This window comes from Trichoplusia ni, chromosome 21 (assembly GCF_003590095.1).
Source record: "Trichoplusia ni isolate ovarian cell line Hi5 chromosome 21, tn1, whole genome shotgun sequence".
Lineage (NCBI taxonomy): Eukaryota > Metazoa > Arthropoda > Insecta > Lepidoptera > Noctuidae > Trichoplusia > Trichoplusia ni.
The window spans coordinates 2135134-2156414 of NC_039498.1; the positions used below are offsets into that span (position 1 = coordinate 2135134).

General features: G+C 35.5%; 1 protein-coding gene across 4 annotated transcripts in view; it reads right to left on the reverse strand.

Moving 5' to 3' along the window:
* Window positions 1-21281, reverse strand: part of LOC113504138 (triple functional domain protein) — a gene marked incomplete at its 3' end in the record, with an annotated part of 120848 nt that overhangs the window by 38580 nt on the left and 60987 nt on the right. For all 4 annotated transcript variants that reach the window (XM_026886296.1, XM_026886294.1, XM_026886295.1 and 1 more), the window contains 1 exon segment: window positions 8975-9236. In XM_026886296.1, coding sequence (XP_026742097.1) covers window positions 8975-9236 — 262 coding nt within the window.

Consider the following 21281-nt stretch of genomic DNA (forward strand, 5'->3'; position numbering starts at 1 on the left):
TTATATCAAGCTTCTGTTGACATGATTTTGATTGAATTGAATGCGGAGTATTAACACCAATAGTTACCAAATGAATAGGGTTTTGATGTGCCTAAATAAGTTCGTTTAGCGTGGTTTGTTGTGATACTCACTGTGCTGGCCTATGGATAATGCGAATGTTTATACTAGGATTATCCCGCATCTATACAGTGTTTATTTTCTGCTTCCGTTCAGTGATATGTCCCTATAGTTTTCACTTTGTAGTTTTGTACATAGATATACAAGTACAAATAGTGCCTTATCAAATGACAAGCTTCTATTAGATCTAATAAAAAAATGATCGATATCAAAGTTAGCACGGTTAAGGGTCGTATAAATTGTTCGAATAATGGGCTTTGATAGTATTGTCTCGTCCGTCGCCCGAACAACCATCTTGCCAACCGGCTTGTGAATGTAACAGACGAAGGGGCCAACAAAGATTGTGTGATTGAGACTTATTACTATTGCATATAACTCGAAAATAATATAATTGGACGAATTGCTATTATACTCAGATCAGATTGTGTAGTTCTATATGAGTTGTTTGACGGGCCGTATTTGATTCTTGAAACAATGCGAATGTGTGAATGAAATCTTATGACAACGAATGTCTCATTATTTTAATTATTTGTATTTTTATTAACACAAAGTTATAATATTTGGGATACTATTGGTAGGAACTGGTATTACAATTTTTACCTTTTAAACTTAAGACTTATAAAAGCTCCACGATATTAATAACGTGACTGAAATGTTAAATTTTAAGACTCATTCAAAAACGTTGTTTAACTGAGTAACAATGGAGTCCAGCGCCGCACTGCTTTTTTTTCACTGGCTCCTTGCCCTGGCTTTGCACGGCCGTCATTTATGAACGTCTCTATCTACCGTATGAGAAACACGTTCAAATTTTCCTAACTTAACGGTCTTACTTTCCATGAGAGATCGTAATAAAATCCGTTAAGTGCTTTAGGAGAAGTTGACAGAAAAACAGACGGAAGCGGTAAGCGACTCAGTTTTATATTTCTTGTGTAATAATTAAATATTGCGCTGATGCTCATGCTATCCGTTTTATTTTTTAATTCTACGGGACAAGCAGAGTTTTTATGAAAGTTTGCTTCATTATGAACTGTGCAGTAATTTTCAACCAGCTTTGACGAAAATCAAATAAACCATCGCGAACGCGTGCCTAGGGCCTTTGTGTTTTGAGTAGATGTTTTTGTTTTAATAAGACCACTGTGCTGAATCGCGTACTACGTTGTTCCTGTTCCATACAAAATATTTAAACAAGAAAATTAAATCGGAAAATGCAGTCGGAGCAGAGTCAGTTTTGTTGAGCAAAGCTTATTATTGAGTCGCTCCTGTGCGCGGGATTTAATCATACTCAGTAGGCGCTACGTCTACCTTTTGCGGGCATCACTTTGGACAGCTATTCAATAAATTGTTTCAAAATTGATATCAAATTTCAGATGCGGAACGAAACTAATCAAAGCACTAAATTGATATACGCGGTTTGTGCATTTGAGATGAGATGTAATTTACATCTACCAAATTTGAATGATATTGTTCGGAATATATACGGACACGGCGTGTCGATTGCGGGGTAAATAATGAGAATAGTACCTGACGTATCTGTATATTGTACATGCATTATCATGCCCTATGTAACAGAACATGTTGGAGACAATACATCTGCACATTACTTAGTGCAATCTAAGATCAAAGGACTACTCCGGTGTAATTATAATAATGGCTGATTGATACTTTAACTATACAAGTATACCTGAGTGAACTGATTAACTACAGGCCAGGTGGTTCCTCTAACGATAGGCGGAGTCGAATAAACAGAGGAGAGATTATCAAAGGGAGTGCTGTGGTTAACGAACCACGATACTGTTGTCACCAATCCATCTGTCGACCGTATTGGTCACAGGAATATCCATTTAGAACGTGCATATAGTTGTATCAATTACGCAGCAAGTCTAACATCCTTACGCTTACATACATATGTGTCACTAAGAGTAGGTAGAGGACGTACAATGACAGTCATATAGGAAAAACTGTTACAAAAGTAACATAAAGAACAGTTTTTCCAGACATTGGTTTGAAGGAAAAATAATACTACGTTCGTAATTATTTGAGGTTGCAAGCTTAAAGCAGAAAAGGAAACAGACATTCTGAAATAAAGAGAATAAAAAATAGGCCCAAGCCGGTGCGTTCTGCCGACGTATGCCGCAAGTAAATTGCAGGGTTTAACATACAAACAATTGCTATTATTATTTAAGAAAAATACATGTCGAACGAAAACTATACTGTTACACGATATGAGTGGAAGGGCTTCTTATTTTATTTATAGAGAAGTGGGGTCAGTGTACTGTTATCAAATGCCAAGTGGAAATAGAAAATGTTTTTCTTTTTCTTTGCTCGTTTCAAAACAATGCCCTTCCTCCTTGAAGCATCATATTTTTATATAAAACATATTTTTCCTCTATACGAGCTTTAATACGTGTATATGAGTACATTCGTAAGTACGCCTCGATAATCGATATATATATGGATATTTATTTGTTATGTTATAGACATCAGATACTTATTATACAAATTAAGATTATTAGAAGTATAAATAATTCTTAAATAAACGATTTTATTAAAATGTTAATCACCTATTTTTGATCAATAAAATTTGAAAACGATAAAGATCTTCAAAGTTCAGGGGTTTAGCAAAAGTGACGTCCGAGATAGTTTACTTATATGGGGCATTGGTCTTTTATGTTGAATACTAGATTGTTTCTCTTGAATTTTTCTACATCCTTGAAAAATGTTTTAATAATAATATTTCAAGAGACTTTACAATATGAATATAAGTCAGCCTTAGTAGAGAGTCTTTAGTGCATAAGCGATTAAACTAAAAAGCTTTGCGTCGAATAACCTCTAGGCTATGTCAAAGCAAAGCTTCCCTCTTTTCTTATTAAGCTTAATAAAGGCAAGGGGAATCTCAATCACGATAATATCCTGCTTTTTCCATCCTTAGTGCATCAAATAAAAAGTATTTATGTAGAGATTGTCTGTGTTTGAGATTTACCGCTTCATTGCCAAACAATAGATAACGTATGTACCATATTCACAATACTAGGTTCATTGCATTTCTGCTCCAGTATCCCAATTATAATACCCCGCTGGTCACTAGGCAGAGCCATTGTCACATTGCAGTCAATATCACGTATCAGATGTCATTTTGATTGACAACTATTCGATTTGATTCGGGTCTTCATTAGTGCTGGCTGTATCAGCGAGGTGTTAATTAATCGATTAGATATATTTAATTCCAATAGACTCTAATCGAGTCATATGTATTATACGCGTGCTGAACACAATTATCTCAATATGTTTGTGCATACGGGTAAATGCTTGACTTCGAATACGTAGCTTCTATTGCCTGAGAACTATGTCCTTAATGTTAAATCTTAATCAACAGGCATATTTTCGCGAACCAGGCATTTTAATCCGAATTAAATACAATACTACAATTTTATCGACCCTGTAGTAATACCTAGCTATTACAGATGTTTGTTATCACTATCCAAATAATATACTATCGACATAAAAGACCGAACAGGTAAACTACATGGAACAAAACAAATACTTGTAGATTTATCGTTAATATTTCTGACAGTCTGGCGGGGAAAACTGTACAGTCGACTTTATAATTTATTGGCATTGACAATCATAAAAAAATGTCAAACTGATTATATTACATACAACAAATTCGAACGATTAAATATTATGTATACCTTCTATTAAACGCGTCACTGATAGAAAGTTTTCACAAATTATTTAATCTAATATTGACCACAATTCACTGATGTGTATTTCTATGAGAACATAAAGTATTTTGAAGCTATATATTTTTGATATCCGAAAGGGATTATCATACATCAATGAACTCTACTGTACATTCGCTAGACTGATATCGGGGGACGGTAAATCGAATAAATCTCTGTTATCGCAAATGAAAACCTGATATTTGAGATTTCATAAAACAGATTTAAAGATATGAAATTTTATTGTACCTAGATTCTGCATAGAGTACTCACTTTTTAAATGATGCAGAAATATTAGAAGTCGCTATTATTCTCAGACTGTAGGTTCGCGAGAGTATTTTGACGGCTGCCGGAATTATTCTCGAAAACAATACGGCTGAACATTGTATGAAGTTTCTTTTGCTACCGTGTTTACAAAGACGGGAATCGTAATATTTTATGTTATTTAATTACATTTTAATGTTATTTTCTTACAAGAACAAAAGGGTGAAGAGACTGTTGCTTGTTTGATACCTTTACAAACTTTTTAAGCTTCTTTCTTTCCTTTATGCGTCTTGTAGAAGCACGTTGTAACAATATCTCTAAAGTGTTGTACATGTTTTTTTTTCTATATAAATGGCAAGTTTATAATTTTGGAAACAAATGATGAAAAAAAAATCAAGTTCTTTTATTTTATATACCTTGCATAATACTGTTATAATTTAAATGTAATATGTAATAGCTTAATATTACCTTCTGTTTGTCTCATATAACGTAATTGAAAATCAAAGCTAAACGACTGGGAGTTTGGAATCATCGTTAGATTTATTAGAGTGCTCTGCAGTAGGGTTTAGTTTATACCTAAGCTATAAAGCTGATTAAATTGTCTGATGGATTATTTAGCTAGATTAATATCGGATTCATCAGTTAGAAGCTCAATCAAATAGTTGATTGTCAAAAGCTAATAAACATCAATTGCTTTGTCTGCTTATACCGACCAGTAGTACCTGGTATGAGCAGAGTATTCGTATTATTAAATTGAAGCTAACTCAAAACTATATCAAAAGCGAACGGATGGGTTTTTGAAACTGTCCGGTAATAGTTAGAAATAGTTTCAGATACAAATAAGTTAGAACATTTGCAAAGGACAAACGAACACGTACATGAACCGCAGTTGAAGCCACAAAGGGTAGTTTTATTAAGCTGGATGCAATGCCAGATCAAAAGCAGAGCAAAAAAAATATTAAAGCTTTTTGCCGTTAACAGTGCAGTAGTTGTAAAGTTCATAACAGCCTTGTCCGAATACGCCGTGGAAGGGTGCATATTGAGAACTGAACATATGTTCAACTATAATGTGTGTGTGTATTTGAGGCAAATGAAGTTTCGATATATCTGACTCGAATTATTCATTATAATGAGTGTTTGTGTAGACATTATCTATTGTTTCCTTCTGATCGGTAATCAGTGACAGTTTATTAAAGTGGGCACGTTTTCTTTATCTGTGATCAAAACTAATGGATTACTTTCATACTGTCATTAACATGGTGTAAAATGTTGTGAAAGTAAATGGACAATCAAATGGGATATCAAATTGGCATGTTTTTAACATTACATTAGGTAGCCGTGAGTAAAACAATTCTTGCCTGCTGCGCCCAACGAGGAATGATATATTGTCAGTAGTTTTTGATCATTATTGACGACCTCCGTGGTCGAATGGCGTACGCACCGGTTTCAAGGTGTCGCTAGCTCTAGGGTCCCGGGTTCGATCCCCGGTCGGGTCAATGTAAAAATGACATTTCCACATTGTCTCGGGTCTGGGTGTTTGTGGTACCTTCATTGTATCTGAATTCCATAAGACAAGTGCTTTAGCAACTTACTTTGGGTTCAGAACAATGTATGTGATGTTGTCCGCATTTATTATTATTATTATTTTATTATACGCTGCTAAGTATATCGATGCACGCAGATATGAATTTTGCCTGAAGCAAATTTAACTTGAAATATAATAAATAGGTTACAAAATATTATGAACTACATCGAGTTACAAGGTTATTTGAAATTCAATGTTACGATGTTGAAAATTGTTGCAGTCGTAACAAAACTTGTGGGTATACGCCGGTTGACTTCCGAAACTAGTTAGATTTTAATTAGTTAGCAGTGGAATTGCGCCGCGGTAGCGCAAACATTTGGCTAGTTGAAATACAATGAACAAAGTACTACGTAAACTGGCAGGGACGGAGACAAAAGCGCGCATGTATCGACGGTGTTTGTCCGAGGTACTTACCGGACATTTGAACACTATTGATTTCTCTTCGCCGGCTTAGTTGTTTAGTGCGGATTGGCTTTATCGCTATGTAATGATGACATTGATAAGATTTAAAGCGACCAAATTGGGCTTTGTTAATAACAATGCCCAATTCTGTAGGGTGATTCGCTTGGATCGTGTTTGGGGAAGCGAGGATAAACGAGAAATAGATAATTAGAAAGCGTGTTTCAGAAGGCTCACTGATTGTATTGTTTGTTACGTATTATTACAGAGTGCGAGCAATGTAATGTGCATGTCTCGAGCAGCATGTGCGCCGCCATGGCTCGCGGCCTCTGCGATTACGGAAAATTGCAGTTTTAACCAACAATGAAATTGCTTTTTTAAGTTTGCGAGAAAGGCAACGCTTGTTAAAAATTTAAATATCAGCTGCATTTAATAACAGTTGTAGTAGGACTAACTACTTGAGATATTCAATTACCTTCACTCTTATTATTTATAATTGTCCGATGTTGTAACATTGTATTCCCTGCTGGATTCGTTCATTTAAGTTCTAAATTATTAAGTAATTAGAGACAGATTTCAATTAAATTGGTAGTTGTAAACCGCAAGCTAGTCTCAGACTGCGGGTATCGTATCGTATGTCTGACTTACTAGAATACTACTTCGATTTAGCGACCGCTCAAACTTTATTCTATACAGCTCTAAGATAACTTGAACCTGATCTCGACTTAGCGTATCCATATTGTTATCCGGAAAATTCTATAAATTGGAATATGAGTGAATTTAAATACGACGCATGAAAGCGCCGCCTGCAGGTAATATTATCAGGGAGGAATCCGAGCGTTGAGCCGTGAACAAATTACTTAACATTTAAATCGTAGCTCTCACTCGTCGAAGGAGTGATATCGCTTACACATCTTGTATTATCAGGCGCAATGGTAGCCAAGCGACAACACGGCTCCGACGTCATAAAATTCATCTTGATTTGTACTATCGAGTTAAATCCGCGATTTTTGTCGATGACATTTATTTTATTTTCAAGAAAAGATAAGAATAAGAAAAACATGAGTCTATTTTATAAACGTTTCCGTATAAGACAAAGCGAAATGTTTTACAATAATTAGTTGGCAGGTTTGGGCTGTGTGACACAAGAGTTCGAGAGTATTATTGTATCATTACGTCGACAGTCAAACACACTTGTCTCGTATTGTAATTAAGCTGTTGTATATTTAAAGGAGAAGTCAACCGATGGCACGATTGAGGAGTATGTTAAATAAGGAACATTTACACGATCTAGGCAAGTGTGACATGACAGTAACTGACAATGAAAACTTCAAAAAAAGCTAAGATCACAACACTGAAGAGAAGTAATTTTATATGCATCCAAAACAATCAATCAATCAATCCAAAACAAGCTTCTATTTACGTATTAAAAAAACTGTGCATTATGAATTTTGTGTGCATTCGATAGTGGTCAAACGTGGTCAGAGTAATCTCATAAAACCGTACGAATTTTAACGCTGTTGATTTTATTAATCCAATCCGAGCGTGTGGTTATGTGGAATTAAGACTGACTAGCGCCGAGCAGAACAAATATAAATGGTACTCATTGGGAGTGTATATTACTAATTTAATATGCTTTACGAGTGATGTGTTCTCAACAAATATTTAGGGAAACAATTTGAATTCGATCTGAAGTGACGTCTAAAATAAATATATATAAGAAAAAAATAACAGTTGCAACTAAAATTCATCAAGAAAATCATATTTGGATAAAGAAAATAAACCTAATTTAAAACCGGATCATGGTCTGAGCGGATATTATAGCCTTAGCTGAAAGAAAATCTTACGAGCACGTGGACCATTGTAGCGCCGTGTAGTGTAGTTTCAATAGGCGAGCCGAAGTAATAATGTGCACAATGTAAGGTCGGAACACCGTCCACAGACTATCCGACGGAGCTTCATTAAATTTAGTTGCTAATTCGTCAAACAGCAACGTAAAGTGGGAATCGTTTGAGTGATTATGCCGGGAGTGTGGCACCGTGCTCATCAATAATACAAGTGCGGCAATAATTTGTTGCCAAGCACAGACGGTCCAATTATCGCCGCTCCATGTGAGAGAACCTTTAATATGTATGGAACACCTTTGATACGGAGCTTTGTGTTTCTGGCCACGACGACGTGCAGGAAACCTTGTAAAGGACTGTCCGGACACGGCTCGGAAAGTTGATAGTGTTGTTCGGGGGTACCTATTAATTCCACCCATCATAAATCTCTTGTGCAGGGACGGTACTATGTAAATGCTTGTTAGATTCACAGAGGTAGGATACTCTAGAAGCATGATTTTGAATTTCCGAATATCTAACGGGAATAAAATTTTATGCGAGTTAATATCAAAGAGTCTCTGATAGATGGTAAGATCTTGTCTAGAACTAAGGATAAGAGTTTCTTTCAGAATTATTGTACCGTAAGACAGAGTTTAACGGGGAAATCCCTTTTCCAGCATAGCACTCGACTCCACGACGCTTCAAAAACCTTCACTCTAATAAATATGCTATAACGGAGGTAAAAAACAAAATTTGATGCGCGAATTCTAAAAACGGAGTAGTAATCAATTTCAGAGCCGCAGCTGGACATTTCAGTGGAGAAGTACTTTCGTTCCCCAACGTAAACTCTTAAAGCAGACGTTGCCGCAAGCGCGTCTATTTTAGATACCCACATAATTAAAGTATCAACATAAAAGGCTCCGGTGAGGACGAGGACCTACTTTAGAAGATCGTTATTCACTTTTCTGTACTTGCTTTGACGTTATTTGCTTGAACTTTGCCATTTTGTATGGTACTCAGGGATATAGAGTGTAAGCTTTGGGGAATCTGATAGTATATTGACTTACCAACGGTTTCATCGCAGGGTTGGCTGAGCGGGCGGCGGGAGGGCGAGGTCTTCTGCTGCGGATGGTGATGCGGCTGCGGCTTGAGCACGTGGCCGGGCACGGCGCCCTCCAGCGGCGGCTCGCCCGGCACGCGCACCACCCACCAGTCGGCGCGCCCCTGCCACGACTCCACCACCTCCACCTGCTGGCCCTTCGAGACCGACAGCTCTCCGGTACCCGAGGCGTTGTGCTCGGCTACCACCCATGTCATCTCAGGACCGGCCTATGGAAATTATTTAATGGTTAGTAACAGGAAAACAAATCCAACAAAGCTCGCCGAGCGAAGATTGAAAATTAACGGTTCTTTTTAAATATAAAAAACAGTATTAAGTTTTTATCCAATTCACGTCAGTGTACGTGGATACAGATTCAGTAGTACTTGCACAGTCGAGTTCATTAATATATGATACCTTTCAGACATAAAAAATAAATTTATATTTTAAAAGAAGTTCATAACATTTTGATAGCTATAAGACCTTTCAAATGCGGTTCAATAGTACGTGAATATTTTTCTCAGTGACAAGCGTTATGAACATGACATATTGAGCTTTTCAACGTCTACGACATTTTGAATTCTTGAATATTTATAAGCTTGACTGTACCTATGACATTGAATAAGTGATGAGCTCAAAAATGGTTTCCAACCAGCTAAAATATGACAGAATAGATAAAAATGGCATTTATTTATATTAATTTTAATCAGCAAAATTGACTCTTCGATCAAATGCGATTCAACATTATTTAATTTAGAGATGTCTTAATAAGTTCACTCGCGCCGCCGCGGTGTATTCACGTCGCAACCACATCAAATCATCGAAGTAGCTAGGCACATACCACTTGCAATACGTAGATTTTACCGGGAGGATGGTCCGATGAGACACGACGGCAGAATGAGCGAATATCGATTAACATCGAACTAATGTTGCCTTTATTTAGGGTGTTCACGAGTTTATTAACGTGTATTGATTCCAAGGATAATGTCATTTATATAAAGTAAACTCCTATAGACTTCGATACGGTAAAACCGTAATGGAAAATTCTACTTTAGTGTGTACCGTCTAGAACAATAGTCGACTCTAAAAACTGAGTCATAATCGGTTTAACACTTGAGATATTGAGTCATACGTGAGATGTTCTTTGGTTTGAAGCCAGGTACTCTTAAATCTTAAGTGCAAAGTTGAAATAAAGAGAGGCCAGGTGTATTGTGACAGGATCGATGTCAGCACAATATGGGTAAATAGATAACATACTCGCCATAGGTATAGAAGATAACGTCAACTGCCGACGGCAATACGAACAACTGATAAAGCAATATATTCAGATAGCACTCCTAGTGCTTTTCGATCATAGTGACATGTGGACTGTGAAACTGATTGACACAAGTTGAAAAATACTATCGATTATGATGAGCGTGTTTCAAAGATAGAAGATATTAACGTATGAAAGATTTTCTTAAGATCGGCGAGCCACTGGAGTGAGTCAGACATTTCAAAACGTAATACGAGCGAAGCGCTTGTCAGTTAGACATACACAAATATTGATATGTCGCTTCCGCGGGCGTCGCTCACCAGATGGATTCGCTGAAGGTCGCGTAAATCTGTGGTTTATAACCAAATTGCTTTTAATATAACCAGTCCCAACTGGCCTCGATTTGAGCTTTGTCTATGCTCTATAGGATTTGATTCGAAATACGATGGTTGAAACAATTTCCATACGACTCGACTTCCGACATGTCAGTTTTCCACCGGGCAACAATACCAGGCCGCTATTGCGGATGGTAAAATTGGCACGTAATTTCTGAAACAGACAGCGGATGATATGCGATCGAGCTTAGTTGCACCGTCTGCGTTATTACCTGCTTATCACATCTGAATTTAGCAAATAAAATTTACTGAAAATACTTGTGAACACAGGTAAAATAGTCAGCGAGAGTTCATTGATCTGTCCATATAAAACAATTTTTTTAATGATCAATCTTCATAATTTTTTTACATATGTAGGTGGTGAAAACTTTCAGCGTACCTTGCCGGAGGTACTTTTTGTTGGCGAACACTTCATGAAATTGATCGATTGCTAGAGGCGCGCCCATATTATGAGTACCATTTACCGCGCCGTGGCACTTTTTACTTAAACAAACTTTTAAACTAAAACCACTACAATACATATATGACAACTTTTGCAAATTAAATTATAGAAAATTGATGATTCTATAGTTCCGTAAGACCTACTATATATATTATATCGCGTTTCCTCAAAGTCCGGGATAAAAACTATCCCATGTCCTTTCTCAAGGTCAACTCTATCTCTGTACCTACCAAATTTCATTAAAATCAGTTCAATGGTTTACACGTGAAAACGTAACAGACATACAGACAGAGTTACTTTCGCATTTATAATATTAGTAGGAAAATAGGGATAGCTGGGATGTAACTACTATATTCATCTATTTACGTTGATTACGTAGATTCAAATCGCGAAGAACTTCGCCGTTGTATCTTTATATTATAATTCCTGTGAATAATGCAGCACTTACATCAGAATATGAGACAACAAGCAAAATAAAGAAGAATCTAACAAATAATCAACCAAAGTGTTTTTAAATGGTCAACAACGTTTCGAATGAGTATCTAACGCGTCTGTTTTTTATTCAAATAGATAGGGACTGTTTATGAATAAATACATTCATAACTAATAAAAGCTTTCGAATCGGCAAAAGATAAAGAAAATTACGAGAGAATATTTATTAGAAAACAACAGATCGTGTCAATATTTATGAAAACAAGTAGGTATTGCGATAAAAATAGGTTTATTTTTATAGTGAATATATTTGCTACGCCTTTAGAGTTAATATGCTGAAAATTTTGATAAGATTGGCGTGTGGACCACGTCGCCTAGAATACACCAGCATATTTGTATAATTCTTGCGGTATCTGACACTATATTTAAACAAAACTTATCAAGATTTCATTACAAATGGCAAAAAAATTGAGTTCAAACAACATCATCAGTGATTTATCTAATATGTGAATAGACGGTGCTGAGTGAAACCACGACCAGTGGTATGTAACAATTTGATTGTAGAGCGCTTCAGGATTTCTAAACAAAACCATATGAAGTAATGCGGTCGGAAAGTTATTTCACAGAAGAATATTAGATTTCACGAACTTTGTAAAGCACAAAGCAAACTCAATGTGAAGGGTTCTGCCCCTGCTGGCTGTCTCTTATTGTATCATAATTATGTATTTCGGACATATGTTAAAACGGTTGAAAAATGAAACATAGGACAAATACACTCTATTCAAACCGTCCTTTTTTAAAGTTATAATAATAAGTAACACTGTAATCAAGCTTCTTTATTGGAACTCATTTTGTATTCAGTTTCGATTCGTAATGAATAAAATTCGTGAATGACGATATAAAGCCGTATAGCATCCAAAAAGTAATTAATTTTGGGACTTCACGCTCAATAACTGTCAACTTGTCGACTTGTGTGCTGCATAGTGCGAATATTGCGATACTTTTTAGATTATAATTTGATATAATTATAAGGATCTAAATTTTACTTGTAAGCTTTTCATCAAGACAAACTCGATAACTTTCGAAATATGCTTAAATTCCTAAATATTCCCTTCATACTTACATTACTTGAAATTATTCTTAAGAAAAAATGTTCTTTATTAAAGCTTTTCAATAAATTTTATCTTGATTAACACGAAGCAAAAGAGGAAGAGGGCAACGAGAAAAAGAGAGAAACGTGAAAAATTCCGGCGTAGGTCCGGTACCCGAGCAAGAAACGGGCGCCGCGACGGCGTCGAGCGGAATCAACTGCGGTGTAACAGAATTTAATTAAAAATATACAAATTCGCGTGGTCTGCATCGCGGTATTTTCAATGCGGGACTGTAGCGACCGAGAACAATCCTTAAATATCACAGAACATCACCCAGTGCTACAAGTACCTTAATACTGTTGTATTTCTTTTGAAAAATTTACATTGAGTTTCACGATGACAAGAAAAGTAGCTTTGTTAGTGAAGTTATTTATGGTTCGGAGATTTTTTTAAAGACGTAACTACAAAGTATTCTCAAATTCTTCTTCTGCAACTTCCATTTTGTTTTGGCGTATTTTACGACAAAATATAAAATTTAAAGGACCGACGCAAAAACCAACGCGAGTAACACGAGACCAAAGTTTAAACAGAATTAATGAATCGCACTTGTTATGGTCGATGACACGTGACAAGAGTAAAGCATCCCGGCCACGGCAGGAGAGGCCGGTAAATTGGCGACTAATAAAATTAAAAAGCCGTCGGACACGTCCGTACCACCCTTTAGTAAATAACTTTGTAAGTAACCTAAAACATCAAGTTGATCTCATTACTAAAAAAATGTCTCACAATATTTGACTTGTAATTGGGTAACATAAAATGAAGATATAGGCTTATAAACGAATACTCAATTACCAAAAACATAAAGCGTTTAGGAAAATCTTATATCGTGGGCCATAATAGAATTACCAATGAGGTAGAGTTCAACGATCAGGGAATATCATGTTCGTAATATTGGTAATGTATTGATTGATGAATTATGTAATTTTGTAAGTACAGAGCAACTTTCGGAAATTGACAAACTTGATATAAATAATGCTAGCTTTTAGTCGTTTTTATGTAGCACGAATATACGAGTATCACCGATATATACTCGGAATAAGGTAAAGTCAGTTACCGGTGCACGTATAATACGTTTTAAGGAAACTAGATACTTTAGCGATGACATGACCTACATGTTAATTTTCCTTAAACTAGTCGATCGATAGTAATTGACTTACTAAAGTGGTGTTTAATTGAATAGGTATCTCGTCGTACGCCTAGCCTCATTTCGAACTGCGGGGGACTGCGTTCGGGTCTGTTTCAAATTTAATCTAACACAGTCGAACGACCACTTGACTTTGTTTACCTCATGACCGGGTGGGAGTGTTGACGACTGGTTATAAAGATACTAGCTTTGTGGCCTGTTGAAGGCATTCTTGTGATAACAGCTTGTGACAGAGGCTTTACCTGAACGTGCACTATAAAGGCTATGGGGGTTTTTAAATTCTAGGAGCAGGCATCGCCAAGCGCGGCTTATCATCGGCGGGCACTTGCCTCGCTCCTGCTGCAGTTTGACATGACTGCTTGTTCAGAAAATGTGTTTGTGTAGTAAATTGCAGGTTATCCGATATTTAATTTGCAGTATTGTGTAAAAATATCATGTCCGCGTATTTCATTTTCAGAACTAGTTCATTGCATCGTTTTCATCGTGCTTGAAAATTAATGATTACCGTGTCATTGATAAGGATGCTTGAAACCTCGTCAATCAATCGGTAATTAACGGTGATCTGGCCATAGCGACGGATAGTGATTTACAGGAAATATCTCAAAATCATGTAATAATAATTTTGCTGCCTATTAATTTAACATACAAAATTGAGTCCATGTTATGTAAAAAATAATTCCGCTGAAATTAATATCGCTGAGCACATTTCTAGGTATAAAGGTTTTGAGAAAGAAATCGAGGACACAATAAATATCAGAAATTTTAGGCACATTTAATGTTCCATCCCAATACACACGGGGAAAGTTAGGAAACTTGCTAAGTATTCAACATTTTTAGTATTTTGCAAAAAGTTTTTCCTTTCACATAATTAAACTGACTTGACTTCTATGAGATAAAAAGTTTTTTAGGCTATAGGTAATACGTGTAGGTGTAGAGTGAGAAATGTAAGTTAGTTAAATAAATCTGATGTCAAGCTCATTTATAAATAGGGTTAATCTACACAGAGTATGACTGTGTACAGTTGCTTTTACATATGTTCGTGCCTATACATTGAGTGAAAGATTGAAGCGAGAGTACAATAGGGTACTGGTCCTGTGTTACCTGCAAAAGCTATAACAAAGTTGGCCATCAAGCAGCCAAATTCGTCAGAACACTTGTACTATCAATTTGTACCACGTAGGGTAAAATGTTTAACATTTCATGTCTACATCTGCTGTCTACACGATGGCGCACTTAGTTTCTGAACTGATATTAATCAGATGTTCATTAAATAACATCTACGAATATTATTAGCCCTTTGGTTGGCTATATGCCAAGTTATATGAATCTTAATCATTCAATACTACACTGAATATTTATTATAATCGAGATCTGCAAGCAACAATAGGTTTATCTTTAAGAAAACATTGTCTACAAATCGATTCTTCCAAGTTTATCAAAAGGGGTAAATATATTTTCTGTAATTGTATCATTAAATATCTGAATTAAAGAATATGTATTGTCTGCTTTCTAAATGGATTTCGTCTTGAAATATAACATGCAGTGGTGCCTTCAGCTCGTTTTTAAGTAAGAGGGTGGTATCTAGTTTTCGGGCGTGTCGCTCCATTCGTTTGCGACCCGAGGGCTACAAGATGACACTAGCACTACAAAATGCAAAGTAACGAGACTTTTTCTTTTAATTTATATTTTTCAAAAATATTCTAGTTAATTTTGTCCTCTTCATGTTTCCATTTCAGTACCTACTGAGTTGGAATTATGTTTTATTCATTTGTTAGCAATAGATAAATGAAATAACATCGAAATCGTATTTGTTAAAGAAAATGGAACCATTTACGTAATTATCAAGTGAATAAAAATTCTACGAATAGCAGATACTGTACATTCAGAAAATAGAAAAAGAATTTCATACGGAAAAGTGCAGCACATTTCACATTCTCTCCATTTTTGAAAAAGTATGTGCATCATTCGAGTCGCGCGAACGCCAAGTGACAACAATAAGATTCCGTCTAAATGCTATTTGCCCGGCAAGAAAATACTCCGTCTTTACCGGAGAGACTCTTTGTATGGGTCGCTTTAATAACATTACGTTGTATAGATTCCAAACCATATAAACCGAGATGAATACGAAGGTGAAAATGATTTCAGTTCAATATTTTTAACAGTTCTCGAATGTGTTGTCGATAGCACTTGTGAGCCTCGCCGTTCTTATAATTGTTTACGTCAATAAAATCATCGACGTCTTAAATTAGAACATGCTTGGATTTCACGTAATAATTTGTGGCTTACGAAGCTGCAGATTCGTCACTTTTACACGGTTGAAACAATCGAAGGTTATTTATAGTTACTCAACACTGTTCTGAACGAAAAATATCAGTACTTCTACACGATAGTGAACATACGTGAAATGTTTTTGCAATGACTGCATTACAAAAACATTTCTCATGAAAATCCTCTCATATTCTCCATTGTTTTTCACACACACAGTAAATATTATACTGGACAATGTGCGCCATGAACAAAACCACTCAATTACGTTTAAAAATGATGTTTTTTGGGGTAACAATCGAATAGTTGATTGAAATTTTGCATAACTTCGTAGAATAAATTAAACCTGAACCCCTCTAGCCGCCTAGTTACAGGACAATGGATGCCAGTAACAAACTTGTAAATTTTATATCGTATATTGTAAATGAAGAACGCATTTAGGGATTACGAATAGCTGTATAACGGTTTGTTCGTCGTAACATTTCTAAATAGACAGATACGGCAAGAGCAGTAACCTGGAGATCTAATAAGCTTAGCTTGTTCGCTAGTTATTACCATGGAGTCAACATGATTAGTCGAGACAAACATCTCATCACACAGCAAACATCCCCATTCTCCATACATGCTGAATCTTAATGATGCGTTTAACGCGCGCTCCGATTATTGATTTTCGTGGTAAAATTTGTTGATGTAAGATAAGATCTTGAATAAAAGCCATACTGTTATGACTTTAAAGAGACTAGACAACTATCTATAACATCTCGTAGGCGCTAAGAAAATACCAATTGCGTCGTGGGTAGGGACCGTTGGGCAAATAGATTAATGTGCTGCTAACAAAAAGCTGATTCAAGATAAGTATTCCACTTTCAAGTATGAGAGTGAAATCGTCAGTGGAACTAAAGCGAGTTAGTAATTGTTCGTGCTATTCGTAAGGCCGTAAATTGATATTCACTGTCACAAGTTAAGTCGACTATGACTTGCTTAAAGCTTCAAATTTGCACACGCGACGTCAACCACCTATTTTATAAGTGAATAGGCAAAACAAACTAAGTTAAAATACAAAAACTGTCTGTAAAGTTATTACGCCTACGCAACTTAACTTCACTAATTGACGACACGGAGTGAATGTGAAGCGTCGGAACTAGGTCGACCACCACTGCTACATTGTATAAACATTTAGAAAATTATTACAGAATAGTGGATGCCACTAGGGTTACAAGCAACTCCTAATTGCTATAAAGTTACTCATTATGAGTGTTAGGCGAAAACACATTTATTTGTTCTAGATACCTAACACAATCCGAGAGTTAAATTGATAATTAAAACTGTAATTATTTATATAAACTTAATTAACAAGGTTTTGAAACCGTCTTGTTGTCAAATCAATAAAACGTATTAGCATAACAATTTATTTCTACTAACGGTTTACTGTTTTCCTGTGCTAGGGTTTTTTATGAATAAATCCATGATAAAATTTAATTGAAAACAAAAGTAAATACCGTCCGGCACGCCCACGCGAAAACCTCGCCTACTCTTTATTGAAAATATGCGAATTTCCGTTTAGCCTTTGTATATTTTATCTTTTCTGATATTGTCCAACAACATGCATTATGATTCCTCGTTTACAGATACAGATTGAATGCTGTTGAATAAAGCCACAAAATTCCGCATTAATCTCCTACTTGAACGTGCGTACGTAACAATATCATAATTGCAGTTTCATGTGACAATTTTCATTGCACTCGTACATACATCAAAGGTTATGTGGTTATCGTGTTATTTTATCGATTTTATGACGTTAGCTTGCTGTACAGCTAGCTCGAATTTATTAGCATTCTTATTTGTCCTTGGTTCAATTCCCACGTTAGGTCAAAGAATGGATATAGTTTTCTGTAACATATTTTTCTATTACAGACACGCTGACTGCATTTTCTATAGTAATCTTGTACGCAGTGCTATCTTAAGAACTAATAGATATCACTAGGGATGAGTGGGTGTGCTGTGCAACCTCGTCTTGAATTAAGCAGAGTATGCCTACACTTGCATGTTTGACTTTATTTACACGAACAGGGGGTACCATATTCAAAATTAAACTCACGTCCTACGTCTAACTAAACGAACACGAAGTAAGGATTTTTCTTAGCCCTTGAGTCATGGAATTAGATATGAAGATATGCAACTAGCAGCAAGAGCACTCTGCGAGAGTATTAAAAGATAAAGACCGATAGTTCCCAACTTGGACGTTTGCAATTTATAAGTACCGCCTGGGATTATGAGATGCACCTCACTCAGTGTCAGAGCGCAGCGCCGTCTTTATCTAATGCAGCCAAATCCATAAGACTATGTGGTAGCTGACGAAAGGGAGTGCAATATTTTATTCTCAGGTGCCTTTAATATTTTCATAAGCTTGGAACCCGTCTACAGCAGTACATTTGTACTCTTCTCATATTTGTATATAGTAGGTAGTTTTATTTATACTAGCTGTGTTTCTATGTACTTGTAGCTACGGACTTGTAACGTTTGGATCCCGAATTTCGTTGACGGCTAACATGGAATTGACCAAACGTCAGTTCACGTCGACACTACATTTAATACAAAGTTGACCTTTGGGGCCTTGATTGACATTGACAAACGTAAACTGTTTTGTGGGGCCTTTGAAGTAACTAATAGGCAATTCAGATTAATCGGTCTCCTGCACAGTATTCATTAAACCTATACATACATACGTGTATGTATATATAATAATATGTAACCGATCGTGAGTTAAGACCGTAATCCAATTAAAATATCGATTCCTGTATCCCCGGCCAAGGCGGTCCTTTTCGTTGATAAACTAGATGGATTTACAAATAAAGTACGGAATCAAATATTTTATGAAAAGGACTTTATAAAATCCCATTCCTTGAAAGGCTAAGTTATTGCTTGGTTTTATTTAAAAAGGTACGTGCACTTGTTTTTATTTAGTATTTTAATTAATTATTAATTTTGTTAAATAAACCCAATTTTGTCTTTATTTATTGAATACTGATTATTCCTAAATAATTGACTCCCACGATCATGAAGAACTGTGTTAAAGTTAAATAAACCATAACAAAACCTCATCCCTATTTACTTCATCCTGGTGTTCTAGATTTGATATAATCCGTAACAATAGAAATAAACCTTGATAAATATTTTATTGTATTATTTTAAACTACCGCTGTCACATCTAAATGTTTAGATCCCTAAATCCGAACAACTACCCGAAAGATACGATTGTAAAAAACGTTGGCCTCGTTAGTACAACTAACAAAGCTTTACCCAGCTACGAGCCAGAACGAGCTACCATTATAAAACTCGCAAATTCGTACCAAGGTTACGTCGAACATCGCGTTTTTAAAAGGATCGCTTAAGTGTTTTATGGTACTTTTATATTAGACGAACTTATGAGCTGGTGCAAATAATTTTAATGAGCTTAATTTTTCGCAAGTGGTCGTTATGAAGCATGCACAGATTTTTAGACCACCGCTGCACCGTCAGGGTTCGTCTCATTACGTTAATCAAGAATTTATTTAAGAGCTTTTTTAACCTTAATATTAGATATTAAATGAATGATTCCGATAGCTTAAGAACAGGAATTTCACATTCATTAGCATTTCACTTCATCATTCATCGGATTCTTAATCTTTCAATAATGTCACAACTTTTGATTGTCCGATGAGCAAATTTTAAATGTTGTATAGCGATAGATCGCACGTTACGATTCAAATTCCATTGCATCTGTGAGTTATTCTAAACATTTCGTAGACGACATGTGCGCATCATAATTTGTAGTGGACATTTTACGTCTACTTTTATTTGGCTACGTTCCGCGGCGGTATTACGAATCTTACAAAAGCTAACGGACTGCTACATTTGTAGTTTAATTGCAGCAAATTGTGGTGTGTTAAGAATTTGGCAGCAATAATGTGTCGTAACTACATAATTTTCTGTCACAACTTTAGTAAATATGTAGTGAGCCTTCTGATCTTTACCGTTAGATTGGTTTCGATAACGTTCAAGTTTTCTTTAGTTTCTACAGCATATGCAGCTTTTGAAAAACTATGTTCAAGAGAAACTTTGATTAAAGTTGAAGTTTAAATTGGAACGCATCTCTAAGTATTCTTGACCTTTCTTACGGCGCATATATTAAAAGAGTGCAACCAAGCATATCTATGTACGGACTTAAGCATTGACAAAATATTCTATTATATTCTACGTCAATGCAGAGTCGATGAAGTTTTTAATTAAATGCATAAAGCGACCCGTGAAATCAACCCGCCTAACAATGTCGACGTTCCAACGGTTCTGAAGTTTGTATAATTAATTATACTATATTGTAGATAATACTTTGTTATTACAAAAATATAATAATAGCTAGACACAGCTGGGTTAAACCATAAAATACGAAAAACATTTAATACGGACATAAATTATCACTCGTTCATTATATAAATAGTTAGGTAGTTAATGATTCCATCACAGCATAGCAAGTGTTATTCGTTTAGATTTTCCTTTATCCTTGTTAACTATACAAAGGAAATACTGTAAATTGTACGTATTTATAATTGCAAGAATCGCGTCGTTGTTTAATAGCTATTTAGTAAAATTGCTAGAGCTTATTTTCGGTTGATAGACTGTCGAGGAATCTATTGGAGTATTCGACTGACCGAGATAACAAATCGGTTATCTGTCAATTGGCTAAGATTGCTAATGTGGCACACTACTTATGGTAAGTATAATATATTCTGTAGGCCCCGTGGTTGTTCGAATGCAGTGAAATTGTTAGTTCGTGAGGTTAGTAGGGGTAGCATGCAGATGATGAATGTTAAAATAAAAGGTAAAACATAATGCGCCAATCGGTTAAAAACAAAAATGAAATTTTGCGAATAATAAAAATAAGATAAATTATACACGTGTGTATATTGAAATTTATTTTTATTATAATACAATGTTATTCATTTATTGAATATTTGATATTTAAAATCAATAAATGAATAAAATACGATGATGTTAGTTTGTTAACATTGTGCATTAAATTGAATGTCAGCAAATTAGTATTTTATAATTCAAAGGATATTTATCACTTTGGATTGACAATAATAATGATATATAACAAATTATTTTACATCACATCACAATACACTGGCACAAATATTAGTAGGTATTATTT